This window comes from Astatotilapia calliptera, chromosome 17 (genome assembly GCF_964374335.1).
Source record: "Astatotilapia calliptera chromosome 17, fAstCal68.1, whole genome shotgun sequence".
NCBI lineage: Eukaryota > Metazoa > Chordata > Actinopteri > Cichliformes > Cichlidae > Astatotilapia > Astatotilapia calliptera.
Window position 1 is genome coordinate 36,252,936 of NC_137438.1, and position 19,404 is coordinate 36,272,339.

The following is a 19,404-nucleotide window of genomic DNA, read 5'->3' on the forward strand; positions in this document are numbered from 1 at the left end:
CAGGAGGAGTAAAAGGGAGGGGGGGTCACCAGAGACATAAAGGGTAGGAGGCTAAGGGTGAACGGAGGAGAAAAGAGAGGGAATGAGGAATGCAGAGTGAGGAGTAGCGCAATGTCATAGCTTCTCTAAACTGCTGCGCTGGCTGTCTGACTAGTCTCATTGCTCCAAGACAAACCGGCCTGACGTGGGACAAACTCGATACTCTGACGAGTCGTCTCTAGACAAGGTGAAAAGGCGATGATGATGGAAGACGGTAATGGAGCAGATTCAAAGTGATGTAACAATTACACAGACTGAATATGATCAAGCTCCCTTCCTATCCTTTGTGTAGGAACATCGCAACATTAGTGATTGGCAAAAGTTGGCATTAACTGCTACAAGCTGTACAAGTATTCCTGTGTGGAATTGCGCACTCGTAGCTGGATTTGATGTTGTGCACGATGAATTTAAACACCGGATATCAAGACAGGGATATTTTGAATTGTAAATTGGGACGTGGGATCTCACAAAAAATAAAAAATAAAAACTGACGACAAGTGTCAACTCATGATGCAATCCTTTTAAAGAGAAAGTGAGAAGGTTTGCAGAGTTTTTCAGGCAAACAGCTTTGAATATAATTCCAGTCAAGTTCAGCGTAGTGTTTTTGTGCATGCTGCTCTAATGCGTTGCCCTGCTCTAGGCAACATTTAAAATTACAAAGCACCAGAGCTAATCAAAAGGGGAAAAGGAGGCAAAAATGATAAAATCTGAATTCCCACTTTGCCATGGATTTAATTCATTTTGGAACCCTGCTGCTTCTGTTCACTCTCATTCTGTGTTTGTGAGCAGGCTGACTTTAAAAGAAAATAATTGCATTCAAAGCTAGCATGAGTGCCAATAATGCATGGTTAGGTTTTAGAGAACATAGGTGATAATGTGTGGGGAAACCATACATTGAAGTTTGTGGTAAATGCTACCAGTGTGACACTTAAAATGCTGCTTCGATGTCAAGATGGGGTGAGGGAGAACAAAACTTTTTTTAAAAAATGAGAGAAATATTTCTACTCACGACAGTGAGAACATGGCAGAGAGAAAACACAGTGACCAGGGTCCTGTCTACAGAGGCCCATCTGATTGTTTGGAGTGATCGCAGGGCCAACAACGGCTATGGAGAGGACGCAGGAAGGCAGCCAAAGCGAGTAGGGACACTTCCTCAGGGATTGTCCCCCTTACTTAAGTGGCAGCTTTTATTTACATCCACAAAGAGAAAACTTTGGAAAAGTTGGTAGAAGAAATTCCAATTCTTTACTTCAGATACAACCATGTAAAAATATAACTACAAAAGCATCGCTTTATTTGAAAAATGTCGTTTGAACTAAAAAAAAAAGAAGTATGAAGTAGTTAACAAATACATGATTGATAAAACTGCTAACAGCTAATTAGTTCAGCAAGTCTTATCAATCAAGGCTTTATTCGCCACGTGCAGGTTGCCCTGCAGTGAAATCCATAATTCTCTTTTAGGTTTTAGAAACAGACTGTGAGAGAGTGAGAGAGTGTCTTAATGCAACATCACGCGCGTCATAGGTTGGAAAACACCGGTTTAAAGCTTAAAGTGGCTTATTCAGGTCACTCACAGCTGCACATTTGTATTTTCAGTTTTTACTAGAGTAGCCGTGGATGATCCACAGCTCAAAATAATCAAAAAACAAATTGCTTTACAGGGAAATGCTAAAACAAGAAAATTACAAGTTAAGATAATGATACAGTTTCAGCTCTTCACCTCTTAAGCTAATTTTCTTCTGATTGGCTGGCATTGACAAATGGAAGGACTGAAATGAGACAGCCATCCATTTTTTGTTTATGTTTGTCTGACATAACATGGCAATAATGTAAAGAAAAAAAGAAAAAAAAAAAGAAGAAGAAGAAGAAGAAGAAGAAGAAACTATTTAAAAACAAACATTATGTCTGTGTGTGTAACTGATGTATTACAAAATGAATAAACTTTCCATGAAATGTAGTGAAGTGAAACTATAAAGCAGCACAAGATTAAAAACTGTGCCTCACTACTTCAATAATAGTCGGCTACTTAGTTCCTTCAACCGCTAATGAATGTAAAAGCTGTATTAATAAGGAGATCAAAGCAAAAATAATTCAACGTCTGTGAAGAAGCCGACTACTCCTGTGTGCATTTGACTAATTTGCTCTGTGCTTTTAACCTTAATCTAAGCTAATGTTCTGACCTATGTTGCAGTAAATTACCACATTTATTTCCACTAGCAATCCATACAATTGGTTAGATCTTACCCAGTGGTTTTAAACAAAGGTAAACAGCTTCCTGCTTGGTAAATTCAACCATTCATATGGAAAAAGCACCATGTTTCAGAAACCCAAAATGTCATGGTATCCCTTTAACAGCCATGCTAATGCTGCCACACTGAGCTACTTGCTAATTTCATGCTCCACGCAACAGGGATAATTTGGTCCCTGTCTGTCTGTCTGCTTGCCCGTTTTTCGGCCAAGGGAAGAGCAGTCTGTGCATGTGAGCGTGTTTCGCTCTATATCTTGTGTCCTTCTCTTGGTTTGTGCCTTTCTCCCTCTTTCAAAGATCAATAGAGACAAATGAGGGGGAAAAACAAGTCTCGGAGAGAAAAAGAGGAAAAGCAGGCTGAGGGCAAAATAGACAAAAAAAAGAAGAGAAGAGAAGAGAACAAACGAATGTTGAGAAGAGTCTGCAGACAGAGAGATGACACGAGACGCAGCGAAAGAAAGAGGAAGCGCTGTGTTGTGTTGGATCACACTACTGAACAGATGGCCACACCGCAGAGAGAAGACTACAACAGAGACATTACAACACTCAGGTTAAAATCTCCCCTGGAAGACACTCGCACAGGCGCGCATACACACATATACTGAGGCTCAGTGGCAAAGGGTAAGGTCTTTCTGTTTAATATCAGCATTTGGGAGAAACCCAAACACACTAGTTTTTTCGTTATAAGTCAAGAACATGAATTAAGGAGCCTTTTTACAAAACAATCTTCTAGACATTACTAAATAATGCATGTGGTTGTGCTGTAAAGGGGTTTATACAACCACTAAACTATCAGCTGTCTGTTAGGCAAACAGGAAAAGGTCAAAACTACATGCAAAGGTAAACACACCGAAAAATAGTTTGAGGGCAAGTGTGATGGAGAAGAGCAAGAGGAGGGAAGGGGATAGAAGAGTAAACTGGGAGATGAGAAGAGAGATGACAAGAAGAAAGGGCATAAGGGGCGCGTGAAAGAAAAGCAATGCGATGAAAAAGTTTTAAAAAGGACAACAGAGACTAGCAGAGTAGAACAGATAAGAAGAGCTCTGTGCTTTGCTGTCAGCTCCTCTGAAAGTTTCATGAGTGGAAATGGCCTAATTCCCCTACCAGGTCAGGACTGGAGGTGAGGGACTGTGACCGAGCCTGCCAAGACGAGGTGAATGTGAGTTTGTGTGCTGCATCAAAAGGTGTGTGTCGAGGGTGCCGTCCAAACGACATTGTAAAACATCAAATATTTAGAGGATGCATTACAAGTACAATGTGTACCAGCGTTGCTGTCAAGTCACGACAAAGCAACAACACTGTTTAATCATTCACTGCTCGACTTGAGGTGGACCAAACACATGCAGTCATATGAAAAAGAAATATTTCATAGCACTCTATGGTAAATCGACTTAAATAGCATTTTTCTACTCTCCCGGAGTACACAAAGCGCTCTATACAACATGCTAGATTCACCCATTCATCATCTTCTATGCTTTTAAGTGCTTACTGATGGATGCATCGCTGAGCAACTTGCCCAAGGATACTTGGGATGCAGACGAGAGGAAGCCCGGGATCGAACCACCAACTTTCCAATCAGCAGATGACCTGCTCTACCTCCTGAGCTACAGTCTATGCATTCTTGCGAAACACAAAGTACATTCTCATTGTTTTCATAAGAATTAATAGGGTAAGTCAAAGCCAGATACTGCTCATCAAATGAAAGCATAAATAGAATCATCACTGGTGAGCACCTCTAGAAAAGCAGAAGATTTGGTAGTTTGCTGGTCTGGAACTTTTAGGTGTGTGTTAACAAAATACCGCAATCTTAATAGACCCTAACCCTGACATCAACAGATTCCTTGGAGTGAATCTGCTAGACGCCTTAGCCATGCAGACTCGTCAATCAGACAATCAGACTTGTGGAATTATGTCCTTTGGGCAGTCAAAACCAAAGTGCAGATGACCATAATGCACAGTTCCATGATTGGCAAAAACCAAACACAGAATATCATCACAAACATTTTTGTGCTGCCACAGGACCTGGGCACCTTCCCCTCAGGGAGTTAACCATGTACACCAAAATATTCAAGAAGTCAAATGTGAGGCCAACTGCCGACAGCTTGGCTGAAATAGGGTCATGCAACAGGACAATGATCCCAAGCACAGCAGCAAATCTACAACAGAATGACTGAAAAAGCAAAGAATCAAAGTGTTGCAATGGTTGAGTCGAAGTCCAGACCACAACCTGAGTGAAATGCTGTGGCAGGACTTTAAGAGAGTTGTGTACAGACAAATGCCGGGAAAAACAACAACGAACTAAAGCAATGTTGTAAAGAGGGAGTCAAAATCCCTCCACAAGAAAACAATTCAAGTCATTTCTGTTAAAGGTGGTTCTACAAGCTATTGACTCAATGGGGAGGGATTCTTGTTCTTTTACAGGGCTCTTTGTAGTCCTCTTTTGTTTCAAGGTCAGAGGGTCACTTCAGAGTTTCTATATTTCAATCTTCTATTTCGCAAAAATTATGTATTTTTCTATGCTGCATGTGGGTTTTGCCTTTATTTTAACACCGTTGTATAGTCTGCCACAGGTGTTGGTAGACTGCTATACAGCTGATATTTAATTCCGATGTGTATGCCAGACCTCGATGAAGATTTCAGGTTGAACTATTATAGTGTGTTTTTGCTAACTGTCTGAGGTATAAACTAAAAATATAATTTTTGTTTTGTTTTTAGGGGTTCTAGTTGCACTACATAATGTCTCACTAAACTTCCTGGTTTTGTGCTGTTTTTGTTTTGTTTTTTAAACTCAAGCTATAATGAATCCTGCCTGTTCTCTATGGTTCAGTGCTGCAACAGCAGTCTAAGCAAAGTGGCCTGCACACCCTTCTCCTCAGCTGCAAGTACATCCTCCAGCTTCTTTCAGGGAAAAACAAGGGTCTCCCACCTCTACAGTGAAGTGACCAAGAGCCAGCCGTGTCAGACGCTCACACCATCTGAACTGACTCTGGGTTTTGGTGAAGACTACAACACTTCCCAAACTGTCAAGTTTGAAACAAGTGACATTACCAGACCTCTGGAGCCCAGTCCTAGCCCCAGCTTTAGGCTCGATGCTCAGGTCCACAATAGCTGCCACCAACACTCTTGAATATCAGATCAAACTTGTAGTGGTACACTATGACTGTATGTAGTGTAGGAAAAGTAATTATATGAAATACAGTTATACATCTACTTCATTGATATTTGATTAAAGGTTAAAGGGACTGCTAAAGCAACTGAGTGCTTTCATTTGGCTAAACTTCTGCATAGTACTGTATGGCTACTAAACAAACACTGCAGAGGCAACTTAACTCATAGATTTTTGTTTTCATAGAGTTTTAAATGTTATGTAAGGCTTGTGGAAGCATCGTCTTCCATTTGGTATGTGCGACAGATAATTTGTAACAAAGAATATCAAAACCTAAACTGAGGCTGCCCTGCGGTGCTAACTATCAGCGTAGTCACTATTGTGACATCACTGTGTAAACAGCATTCAGGACATGAGACATGAGTTATGACTAAATGCCAGGGCAATGTTTCTGTGGGACACACGTAGTTTATGATTCTCTGAGTGGATTATAGAGAGAAGACAACAGTATTTTCTGTTCTCCAAAACAGTCAGCTCTTAACTAGAGATACATGATAAAAAGATAAAAAGGAACAGCTTGTTACTATGGACACCATGCAGACATTATATAATACAGACCTTAATATAGTAGAGCTGGGTCTGCTCCTATATCTCGAAAAAGATGGTCTTTAGTTCGTTATTTTTCAAATAGTTAATTAGAATAGCCCAGAGCATAGCACAGACAGCATTTCCTACACACAGATTCCACCAAGATTTTATGTTCAAGTATATTCTGTGGCTCATTTCAGCATGTTGTATTTTTATTTATTTAGCTTCATGAGAAGACACTACCATCTGCAATCGATTTAATGATGAGCAACCTTATTTTGAAATTTGATTGCTGCTAACCTCCCGGCCCCCACCTTTCCTACCTCTTGCTTCCCTATTGACAGGCTGAGACTGGAGTCTTTGATATCGTTCGGCTGCACTGGGCAGTTCCATTGTTCCCTGTAGGTTCCATTTCCCCGCAAGCATAATGTTGCCTTCCACTTCTATGTGGACAACACACAAACATACCTCTCTATGAAGATAATTTTCAGGTCCCTCAAGTAATCTGAAATACTGAATTTCCAAAAACATTCTTCAGTTAAATACAAATAGTGATTGGTTTGGGTTCCCGACCAGACCAGTGAGTATAGTGAGATGTTTAAGCCCAATGACATTAACCCTTCATGACAGTGCTAAGAATCAGGGATTTATTTTGGATTCAGTGCTAAAATGCAACATGTCAGCGTTGTATTGCAATGCTGCTTTTTTCCATATGAGGAATACTGCCAAATTGCAGTTATTCTTTTCACCTAATGACATGACAAATGTTTGAAGAACACCTGTTACTGGATTTGGATTTGGGAGTTGTCCATTTAATAATTTCCCATCTATATTTATTTATATATTGAACTTCTACACTTCACAATCTCTTTTCTGACTTCACATGTTTTGTTGATGTTACCATTTCTATAACGGTACAACACTTTGGCTTTTGCAGCGTTCTGGGTTCTTATTTATTGTTATGAAATTTGTTTGGTTTGATTTTGTTCTGATTCTACACACATAATGTTTGATTATTGTTAGGTCGAGGTTGTATTTTCTTTAGATTCTAGTAACTTGAATCTTTCGTTCTTGTTATATTTAGGTTCCAGTTACTGTTTATGGAGGGGTGGGCTATTTGCTGTTTTACTTTGGTAGTTGTGACTTGCTTTACTTTACTGTTTAGACTTTGTCACATTCCCACATGTATCCACTAATCCTTATCCTTATAATGTGCATGTATAGAAATATCGCTCCCTTTCCTTTGTTAATCTGTAGCTCCCCCGGTTTGCCCCTTCCTTGGATTACTTGTAGCTTATTGTGTTTCTCTACTACGTTACAATTTGGACTCATTAGCTATTACTTCTATCACAATTCCTCTTTCACACAGTAAACTGTGAGTGATTAATTAAAATATATAACTCGACATTCATGGGAGAAGATTGGATAAACAACAACACAGACTTTTTTTATGGAAAGGACAAATCTGATTCACTGTGGACCTCAAATACCCTGAAGGTGTTTTAATTCAAGCACAGCACAAACATGCTTCTGCCATGTCCCTTTTGTGTGCCAGCTGCGATCTATGTTATACTCCCCAAAGCCAGAGCTCATACAGATTTTGACCATATTTGTTTACTACTAGCTATGGCTTGTTGGCAGTGAACTATGTACTTCAGCTGCAACATGCCCATGTTTAACTTTTCTGTTTTAGTTCCCTAATAATTCTGTTCTTGTACGCGTCTATTTTTACTGCAGTCAATCTGAATCTTTCTGCAGACTTTACTCCTTCACATTCCCTTCATTCACTTTACTACATTCTACATTTCACACAGCAAAATACTTCAGATTTATGAAAAATGTCTGATTTAGACTCGCAAGACTTGCAGTCTCTTTTTCAGTGACGCAAACACAAATGACACGAGCTAAAGGTTATGTGACGAGAAACATCAGCATTTTCAGCTGTAACGGAAGATAAGAACAATACGTAAGGAAAAGAAGAGGACAGAAACTCTGAGTCACGGTGAAGACGCTGAGAACAGGCAGCAGGAATAACAACAACTGTGACTGCAAGACGACAGCAACAAAGATGCTTATACGTGTTTTTGCAAAGGCCTGGCACAGAGCCATCACTGGGAGAAGTTTATTTCAAACTTGGTTTTCATTCCTTTTCCTTCGACACTTCTCATGTAACCTAACAAGTATTACACTCTCTCAGGGAGTCTACGGGTATGAAGACGTTCAATTTAATTTTAAGACTTAAAAATTATATTTTAAATTAAATTCAGTATCTAAATGGCAATGGTAAAAAAAAAAAGTGTTATGCCCATGCAAGTAAACTGGTACCAGTTATAATAATAGTAAAGGTCAAATGTACATATTTATTTGGGTTTAAGAACATTTTCTACATGTATTTATATAATGTAGAAAGATTATTAGACTTAAAGTGCAGTTTGCTTTTTAAACATTTCATAATCGTTTTTCTCGAGGTTGATCTTGCATCTTTCCGTTTTCACAGACTAACGACTGAAGGCCGACTAGTAAAGCCTTTCTCTTCTTTAAGATCTTTGGAGTTTCCATCCGTGCACTGCAAGCCTCTTAATTTGATCCCATGCTAGGTATAAATGTTGGGAAGTCCCCCCAACCCAAATACATACCCACACCTACCAATAAATTAGCTAATGTAGGTTTAATATTTTTTTCACATATAAAAACCTAAAAACAGTAGTGCAATCTATAAAGAAGCAAATGTTACAACTTAAAAACCAAACAAACAAACATTGTTTTTTCCCTTCTTTTATATCAAATATCTGAACAGTTATATTCAATATGCTGAATCCTTAATCGCTGTATGTGGGGTCGAGGTTAACTGTTACTGGCTGCTCTCCTTCTACAGCCTTCTAAATTATACTGTGGATGCAAAAACATTATGGCTATAATATTGAGATCACACATAACTCCTGCAATATAATATATAGTAACAATAGTCTGGTGATTGTGAAAATTTTACAAATCTTATGTAAATTTAAGCCAATTTTAGATTTTTTAAGGCCTTTGTTTAATAAATGTGCATTGTGCTATTTTACATCTGTGGATTAGAAATACATATAGATGTACATACACATATAAGCAAGCATTATGGGGGTTTTCAACCATTCCGATCAAGGTTAAAAATCTGTCTCTGACTCTACAAGCTGGCTTATAAGCTCAGTGTAAATGTCACAAAAAAAAAAGTCAAGATTTGTTTGAAGGAGATTAAGATTGTCTCTCACAGTCTGACGTCAAGCTTTAACTGTGGCACTCATGCATAAATAAAAATTGAGCCATAAGTTAACTCAGGTAAAACTTTTGTCTCACACATGGAGATTTCTTTGCCAGATGCTTCAGGAATGTTTATTATTCCCACTTTTAAACATTTCTATGTCATGAACAAATAACACCCCTCTGTCAAACTGAAGTGTAAACTTTTACTAGCAAGACTGTGCGGTGGGCCCAAGCAGCAAAGTAAAGCTGTACAACCAGCCCTGTATAATCAAGAACACCATGGAGAAAATCTGTAATGTTAACAGAAGAACGTCGATATAATGGTGCATCATAGTGCTCTGGCTGAGATGTAATTGATATCAAAACAACAGTAAGAGATTATCAAGTTTTTGAAAACTTGCAAACCAAACACATACAAATAAAGTGAAAACAAAAAGAAAGCAGAATAACAATAACTTTGTTGTACCTGGTAGGTGTCCCACAGTCTGATTGTGCATCGTAATGGCAACTCTCTCATCAGGAGGTTGTTCATCCAGCGAAAGGCAAACTGCAGGTACTCCACCTCGTACTGCTGCATGTGGCGGTGCACAGATTCTGACAAAATAATAATAATAAAAAAAATATATATTTAAACTTTTTCCATCAGTTTTCTGTGTAAAGACAAAAGCAAAACAGCAGAGATCCTGCATGGAGCGGCAAAGAAAAAAAAATACTCTATCTATGGTAAAGGTGACAGTAACAAGTATGTAGCTAGACAGATTCCTTCAGAACTCCCTTCTCTGTTAATTACTGCTGCAGTCACTATCACACGCACAGCCTTTCCCTCATAACAGAGATGTAATTACAGAGCTATCAAAACTGTCTCAGAAAAGCTAAACCAGGATGAAAAATGGAAGTATAATTGTATTGTTAAACAACCCTCTAAAGCAATTGCAGGCCGCTGCGCCGAGGAATGAAATGCATATAAAGTAGGTCAATGGCATCCAGAGGTGAGGAGCCAAGGCATGGATGTATGTAACGTATAGGGCGTGTAGTAATTATTTCTTTGACACGACTGCTTTGAGCAGGAACTGATTAAAAATGTATTATGCTGACTTCTAACCCAAGTCAATCTGAATAACGCAAATGTCAAATGTGACCTTAACCTTGTCGAAAGACACTTTGTCCTCAAAAATGTTTCATTTCAGTGGATTTCTAAAGATGGGGTTCAACTTCCTGGGACTCTAAGTGTTAAGCTTTATACCATCAGATTGCCCTCTCTGCATCAGTGATGTTTATTTTACTGCAGAGATAGAAAATTACAGAAATGGTCAAAGCTTTTGAATCAGTGTTTGTGTTTTGTTTTCCTTTGGAATTATGGGGGTGACTGCAGTGATATCTAGCACAATTAGAGTGCATGTGGAGTTAACTCAGTATATTTCTATGTGCATATAGATGTGCAGATACAGTATCTGTAGGCAACTCTTGGCTCAGGTTTTCCATCTGTAATTTCTGTAAGTTCCACCGACCAATCGTGTTTGAGCAGAGTTTGGCTGCATGCAGGTAAATACAGTGAAAGAAGCACCGAGTTAGCAATGACGCAAAATCATGAAAACATAGGTACCGTCTGACAAAACCTTAGCTTTTTATTCCCTTTTTGGTTGCTGCCCTGAGGCCAAGGCTTTAAAAGATTTTTACTCCTGCATTAAATCCCCACAGAGCGCACGCCGTAGTGGGCAAAGTTGTGTTTTTGTGGGGTTTTTGCATTTAAACTTGTGTGCCAGTGCGTCTGAATTGCATCATCCTTGCCCCAATCAATAAACTGTGCTTACACGGTACATTGCTACCAAACGGACCTATCATAGAAGCTGCTGTTTACGCCGTATTTCTGTGAAGGAGCACAGCAGGCTACGTACTATAAAGCAATCTCAAAGCAGCAGAAACTTCCAAGTCTGCTGTAATGAAGAAACAGACCTGTATTTTAGGTAAGCTGGATTCTAATTTCCTCCATTATTTTAACTCTTGTGGCATCACTGCTGCTCAGTTCCCATTGACAAACAGCTGAACAACAGGCGCCAACTCGGAGACTCCTCGTACCCTTAAAACAGTGTTTTGTTTCTTCCTTCCTACAATTGGTTCAGCTCATGTCTCCAACCACCAAACAAAAAAACAGACCATATGTTGCATATGGCATCTCAACACGTTCTCAATATGCGGTTGCGGTGTCAGTGTCATGGCGCGGCACGCTGGCATCGACGCTCACAAGGAAAAATGGATGAGACACAGAAACGTCTGTTTAAAAAAAAAAAAGAAGAAGAAGAAGCTCGCCGTGTGTGAGGGAGTGACTGTGAGAATGGCTGCCTTTGTTCCTTCCCCTGCTCTTGATAAATGTTTGTTTAATGCGCCTTTACATAACAAAAGATTAAAAATACCACTCAATATTCAGCGACTCCCTGTTCCACAGTCATCAAACCCATGACACTCATTCTCCTAGACACACACACTTCATAATAGAGCTGTAATTACAGAGCTGTCAGGGAATCTATGAAGGAAAAAAAAACAGTTAGCAAGGAACTATCCCATCCTTTTCCCTGACACTCTGGGCTCTTAATCAGGGCTGACTGGCATGCACAAGGACACAAACAAACACACACACAAATTCAGCTTTTAACCTTTAATTGGCAAAACCTTATAGACAAGATACCACATACGTTGTTGATTTCCAGCACTTGATTGGCACATGTCTTCCTCAGCTTACGTACATGTCTAACAGAAATGCACACACTCCACCACATGAGCAAAGGCGCAAAGTAAACACAAAGCTATTATTTCACACTCCTCTGTGCAGTTTAATTATCACATGCTGCTGTAAAAGCATAAACAAGGCTAGCTCATTAACGGCAAATGCATCATGGTGGCAGATCTGAGCTAGCTGCCAAACAGAAAGGGAGAGAGTGGAACAACTTTAGACAATGTTAAATTACACTAATGAACTTGCTCTGCCTAATATTAGCGGCTTCACCAAACACAAAGGGGAAGAGGTGCGCGGTGGGGGTGGGGGAGTGGTGGAAAGGAGGAGTCGTTTTTCATGAGATGATATCGTGGTGGGGTGGGACAGTGAAAATGATAGAGGGGAAAAAAAGTGAGGCGCTTAAATTCGTGACTTTTTAGCCGTCTGGCTGGCACACAGCGCTCAGCATACTGGGCAGGGTTGTTAGAAGGGCTCGGGGAGGTTGAGCATGACATGTCTCATAGACACTGATTGACTGATGAGTCTTGTCTTCCCTCCAACTGCTGGTTAAAGTTGAGGACGGAGGCCACAGAGCAGGCTAGTCTGCTCTCCACGGCAGACCGTAGCCTCTGGCTGTCGGGCAGTAGAAGGTCAGTAGAAGGTCAGAGGTCGTACAGTAACTAGTGAGAAGCTCCTCGGATTCTGCCTTGCTTGGTATAAAAAGTAATTACACTCGCACGTTCTCTTTATCCTCTCCTCCTCCCCCTTTCATTTCTTTCTTTTAGCTTCTTGAGGTCTTCATTTTTTTCTAAAACACCGGTTTTATTTTGAATTTGCTCGCCTTTTGTTTGATGCGTACCTAGCGTATTTACAGTGTAGCTTTTCATTTTTCATAACCGCGATCCTGCCGACTAGTCAGCATTTGTCACTGTCTGTACCTGCCAAGCAGCAGGGATGGATGTATGAATTTTTTATGGTTATAAGCATTTATAAGGCTGCCAAGCACTTTGTGACAAATAAATAACTTAGCAATCTAATTATCTGCCTCTCCAGTGAGTCTCTCATCCTGTGGATTAACTCCAACTCCACCATCTTGGACTGCAGCTGCCAAAAGTAGTCCCTGCTCCACTCTGTAGCCTCAGTGGGCTTGGCATAGCTGTACATGACCCACTCTTTACCTGCTGCAGGTTCTGGTTAGAGTATCCCTGAGCTACTGTTACCAACTGCGAACCCAGGAAAGAGAGAATAGAAAGAGAGAGAGATAACTGAATCATATGAGGAACTGCTAGAATAGCAACCTGCCCAGGTTGTGAGGAAAACACAAAGAGGACTGAAAGGCATCAACTGAACTTTCAAATTAAGAGTGACGGGCTTCTCACTAGTAAACTCTGCTCGGGTGGCATAATTCGCTCAAACAGATGCAAACAACAAAGCTGAAAAAAAAAACAACAGTTAGGCAAATGCCGTGGACTGGGTCTGCTGTGGGGAGCAGCATTGGAGCAGGTGACACTGGCAGACTGATAAAATGATTAGGAAGGCTGCTCTGCGATTGGCTGCCAACTGTGCACTTTTAAAGCTGTGGTGGAGAGGAGGTCACTGAAATGACTGTTATCCATCACGGATAATCCTGACCACCCTCTGGCCCACTTCTCTAGCAGACTGATTCAGCTCTGCTGCCAGAAGGACAGATGAATATTTTTTTTTAAATATTACTTCAACTGCTGTAACAGAATTAAAAAATGTAAAATAGTTGCCCAAATATGGTTTGAAGTATCTCATATCTTATCTCATCTTAAAATGGCATGCAGTGAAGTTGTATCTAAGTATAAAGGAGTTAAGATTTATTTACTTCAGACACAGGCTTGGTTCCTTCTGCAGGGAGTAAACTAATTAGACGGACATGCTGTGTGTACACATCTTGACTGTTGTGTGTGTCTCTAGCTTCCCCAAATCCCACTTTATTTGTTTAACTGTTACACAGACACTCTGACGCTCTCCTGCACGACGCAGCTCTATAAAATGAAAAAGTTTAATCAGCACAAAGCACAGCGAGAGCAGACTTTTATTTTCCCTTTTACTTCACATAAAAGAAAGGCCACGTAATATGCAAAAATTCCACCTTGTGCCCTCAAAAGTTGAAAACACAAGTGACCAATGTGATAGCAGATTTGCACCGTGGCGGTAAGGCTTTGGATAAGAAGGGTCTGAAACGACTGTGGTGAAGAAATCTGTGAATCGCTTGAAAAAGAAAATGTTAGAAAACTTGCAAATGATAGTATCTGGGGGTTGTGGAGGACTGTGTGGGAAGATATGAAACAAACAAGCAAACAAAAAGAAAAAAATCAGGTTAAATGGCATCACAGTTGGCCTGAACATAAGGCGTAAAAAAAATAAACGGGAGGTGGGGGCCTTTGGTTGACGAGGGAAAACAAAAGGAAGCCAAACATACTGCTGCAGTTTTAAAAAAAAACCACACTTAAATCTTGGGAACATAAAATACTAAAACAAAACTACCGCACAAGAAAGCCAAATTAGCTAAAGATTTTTTTCCCCCAAACATATGAGAACAGCTTTCCTCGCTTCTCATTATGCAATACAGTCTCACAGTGCAGCTACCAGCCTTTCTACTAAAGTCAGGCACGCATGCTGCAAGTACATCCCCTCATTTGCATAAATAAATTCACCTTTTAGCAATTTGCATGTTGATGAACTCGCGCTAATGCACTTGCATGTAACAAATACACAGACAGAGATAAGGGAGCGATAAAGAGATCAGAAAAACATTACATGCTGACAGACTGGCTGTTCTTTTGAGGAGGAACATGTGCTAGCGTTAAGCAAGGCTAATGGGAGTTAGCGTCACTTATTAAAAGTAGGATAATTACAGAGGAGGAGCGACCGAGGGACGGGCAGGCAGAGGCAGAAATGAAGGCGTCTCGAAGTAAAAGATTAGAAACGATGTCAACAGCTCTTTCAACTCCACGAATCAAAGTAAAGAAGCAAAGTAATAAACATCTTTCATTTTTAACAAGTGCTTGCAGTTTTTTTTTGGTCTCCCTACTTCAAGTTCAATATGAGCTTATACTGTACTGAGAAATAAAGTGCATGGAGAACAAAAAAGATTATTTGAGTGGTTTTAATATCCATGTCTGTCCAGGTCTGTAATATACTGAATGCAGTCACGATGTTGAAATAGCATTTTTGGGGATTTCTTTGGGTGAACACCAAAGATTAGCGTCGCTAAATCGACCAAATGTTGAGGACAGGCCGGGGCTTCCTGGCACAAATCCAGAACCATTTGTTCCTCTCTGGGATTAAATTTGTGTCACTGTAATTAAACACAAACCTCACAGGAATAGAGTATCCACACGCAAACGCACACACACACGTCGTTTGATCACAGTATTCTTGCCTCTCCTTTAGCGACTGCCATTTTTTGGTCACTTCACCTCCTTCTTCTGCTTAGAAGAGAAGGTAATTTTATTACGACTTACCGTTTACTCAGTTTGTCTTATGAAAGTCATGAAACACTGCACTCTCTGTAACTCTGTAACTAATTATTCTTGCCCTCACTGGTTAACGGTTTGATCTCAGATGTTTCTGAAGCCAAAGCAATTAGTTTTAAAATTAGCAAGAAACACAATAAGAAAGAATGGCAGACAGTTATGTGAGAGCAAACTGGCATAACCCCACGCAAAGGGAGCAGTGCAGCTGCATTTAGCATAGGCTCCTGGTGAGGAACTAGCTAATGGTAGCAGCTACTAGAGTTAGCCACATAGAGCAAATTCCTCTAAATGTCAGTACATGGTTTTTCAAATACTTTGAGTGGTAAAAATGTGAATTATTAACTGAAATTGTTCTTCAAATATGTCTGAAATATAGTTATGAACAATATCTAACCTCCATTAGACCAGGCTTAATTTCGACCCCTTTATAAGTGTTTTTCTCCATTGGACCCACTAAGATATTAGTTCACAGTAGCATTAATAGTGAATATTATAGTTGCAAGATCAATATCCGCTAAAACTTTCAATCATCTCCATCACTAAAATGAATCTTTTTCTTAGAGGTGTTGCTTTAAAGTTATTCTTACCTGACATTAATACAAATATTTCATTTTAATTAACATAAGAATAAGTGAGAGAAAAAGGATGGATGGATAGCTGTGCTCCTCTTTGTGCAAAAGATTAAAAAAGGAAGTCTGGCTGATTAAGTCGATACAGTGCTGCATACAAATGTAGGCTTGTCTTCTTCTAATGAACTATGAAGGTTTGTTTCTTTTGTTTTAGAGAACTCTGCTTTGTGTTTCTAACTTTTTTCTAATTGCAGAAATATTCTAAAATATTTATATTAATATTTATTCATGAATTACTTCACCATATTTGTGTAAGATGTTCTTCAGTTGCGTATTAACTAAGTTCCTTTTCCCTCTTCTGGAGGACAGCAAACAAACTATGTAGCAATCTGAGGCTTTTATTCTGAAAGGCAGGGACAGAAAAAGCCCTTTTTGCACATGGGAACATTTTTCTTGTAAAACAAAGGGGGGCCTAGCAAAAAAAGTTTGGGAACCACTGGACTAGGATAAGACAAGACCCCACCCCACTATCAAAATACACACCACTCTGGATAAACCTGCATCTGATAAGCGCTGATAGGTCATTTTGGAAACGATGAGAGGCTATTGTTCTCAAAACAGATGGTATGTCAACAGCAGGGCGAAAAACAATCCCGTAACACAAGATAAAAGCTATCTGTGATCTCATTAGAGCTGGTAATGTCAACCTAGCGAGGTATAAAATTTCTCTGCCCCCACTATGATGACAGGGCACTTATGGAAAAAGATACAGTAAAGATGTCGAGTCATTTTTTTTATGTCGTTGCTGTTGTGGGGTGGGGGTGGGGTGAAGTGGACTGCGGATGAGGTGGAGGACTTTTCTTCTTCTTTTTTCCCTTCCCGTGTGTGTGTCTGTGTATTTCACTCAAACACAAACACAAGTGTACGCACAATTTTTTTTTTTTAAACACACACCAACCGTCGTACGTGCATGCTCTTCAACGGACCTCTTCTGTCACAATCACACATGCAAACAGACAGGCCTGCATTTGCTCGCTAACTTTTTCTGACATTCAGATTCCTGCGCACACACAAACACGCGCGCACAAACACACACCCTCCATCCATTTGGATGCAGAGGATGAGTCCTCCCCTCCCTGTGGCTGACAGAGCGGGTGACAGGGTGGTGGGACGGCACCAAGGTTAGCCGGGAACATGACCATTGTACAAAAGCCTGCTTTGATAAGCCCTTGTTTTGCACAATGCATCGTGGGGCTGCTGCAAACCTCGCACGAGTTTTAAGTGACAAAGTTTGGATGGAAAACTATTTCAAACCAGGTGACATGTGTACTGTTTGGACAAAATGGAAAAGACAACGGGACCAGAGAGGGAAAAGTAGCTTTGCTAATTAACACCGAGTTGAGAGCATGTGTGAAATGTCACTGAGCTGCATATGAGTACACTCGGTGTGCATACATTAACTTCCAGGCCTCAGCAGGCCTCTGGTTTGTGCTATTAGTCACTAGCACGTACGCGTTTCCAGACAGCCGAGTGGAATGAAAATTAGCGAGAGACAATTCTCATGTCATGTCATTAGAAAGTGACGATAAGCCTGGAAGAATTAAGGTGTGAAAGCAAATGTAACTGGCTGGTGTGTAATATATACAGTTCTAACACATACATTTTTTTTAAAAAACAAAGAGTTTAAGTGTTAACTCAAAGTTGGGGGGTGGGCTCATTAAGGGCATGCTGAGTTATTTTTGCTTTCTCTCTTTATTCATTTTACATTTGCGGTGCCTTGCAGAGTGTCAAATCAGTCCAATTACTCCCACTTCCACCTCCTCTCTGCAACAAGCAGATATTTATATGCATACAGTAAAGTCCTACTAGGGTACTTGAAGTTAATGACTTGGTTAATGTTATTAGAGGGGGAATGCAGAAGCCAATATACTCAATAGTCTTAATATATAAAATGTACATAAATATACAAAGTTAAGATTTCCCTGGCTGGACTAGAAACGGCTTCTAGATAAGAACAATACATTTCCAAAAGCAAACAAACAAGAAAAACAGATGAAAACACAAAATAAACAACATTTCCTTCATATTCTCCCTCCATTTTCCCCAAGCAGAAACTTCTGGAGCTGAACAATGAAACCAACACTTGAATGCAAGAAACTGCAGTTCCTCCAATGGCCCTTCGAGGCTGGTTCCTAACGTTAAAAGACTGGTCTCGAGCTTGAAAACAGGATGTTTACAGCTTGGTACCAGGATAAAGATGGCTTACTGTGAGGTCCAGATGGTCCCACAAGTTTGTGCTTTGGTGTTGGTGAATTAAATTATCATAATGTATGTTTTGTTTTTTTTAATTAGCAGGTGTTTATGTCCAGTCTGTGGCTGTAACTTGCTAACTGAGATAACATCTTACCCTCACTCTGAAAAATGATCAGGTCCAGGCTATAATGCTAATGATAAGGCTTCAAAAATGTCATTGTGGCTCGCTCGATCAGTCCTTTATATGCTGACTATTACAAAGAAAAATAGAATGATTGTGGAACACACTATGTATTTTTCATGTTTTACATGAAAATGTTAAATGTAAAAAAAGTGGGTAATATAGGAAGCAATGGAAAGGAAAAGAACTTAAACAATCAGAAAAGCAAGAACAGGTAAGTAGAAATTAAATCGGAACAGAAGAGCAGTGAACAGAAAGTACTTTATGGATGGGTGAATGAATGAATGGACGGATGGAAGCCAGGCAGATGACTCACCATCAATCCTGCTGACCAGCTCCTCTAGGGCCTTGACTTTTTTCTGGATGCCTGGCTGAGCAAATGTATAGTTGTCCTGAGGAATAGAAGAAAAAGCACACAGTCAAAATGGCCTAAGGCTCATAAAGCAACAGTAAAAGTACCTTTAAATAGTTGGTCTTTAATACGTTTGTTGGTACTTATGCATTTCGCTTACTCCCCAAGAAAAATGAATGCAAGAACAAAACAGCCTTCAAACACTATGTATAAATCATCACAAGCAACCGGGAAAAGCAGTGCGAAGGTCAGACTGGCAAGTGGATAAAAGTCCTGTGAACCTGAAGTGACTAGATAACAACAAAGTACAGGGAAAAGGGAATAAAAGCACAAGCTAAGGAGATCAAGCAGATATTTTATTACAGGAATATTTGTCATATTTCTCTGTAATTTGCTCGACAAGCCGTGAAATTGATCCCTCATTGAGAAAACTAATGCAGTTTGATTCACATTGATGTTTCGCAGCTATTTGGCCCGAGCGTCTGTGTATCACAGCGCACAGTGAAAGGGTCTGAAATTTTCCGTTTAGTCTTTCAGAATATTTTTTTATAAAGTGCTGCAGCTATTAGAAATTTTGAGTGTTTGCCAGAGCCTATTTCACACCTCACA

General features: G+C 39.9%; 1 protein-coding gene across 2 annotated transcripts in view; it reads right to left on the reverse strand.

The window, feature by feature from the left end:
• Positions 1–19,404, reverse strand: part of tbc1d22a (TBC1 domain family, member 22a) — a 162,648-nt gene that overhangs the window by 32,326 nt on the left and 110,918 nt on the right. For both annotated transcript variants that reach the window (XM_026147265.2, XM_026147266.2), the window contains exons 11-12: positions 18,760–18,835; positions 9,691–9,818 (exon numbers count right to left, since the gene is read on the reverse strand). In XM_026147265.2, the coding sequence (XP_026003050.1) occupies positions 9,691–9,818; positions 18,760–18,835 (204 nt within the window). The remainder of the gene's footprint in view (positions 1–9,690; positions 9,819–18,759; positions 18,836–19,404) is intronic.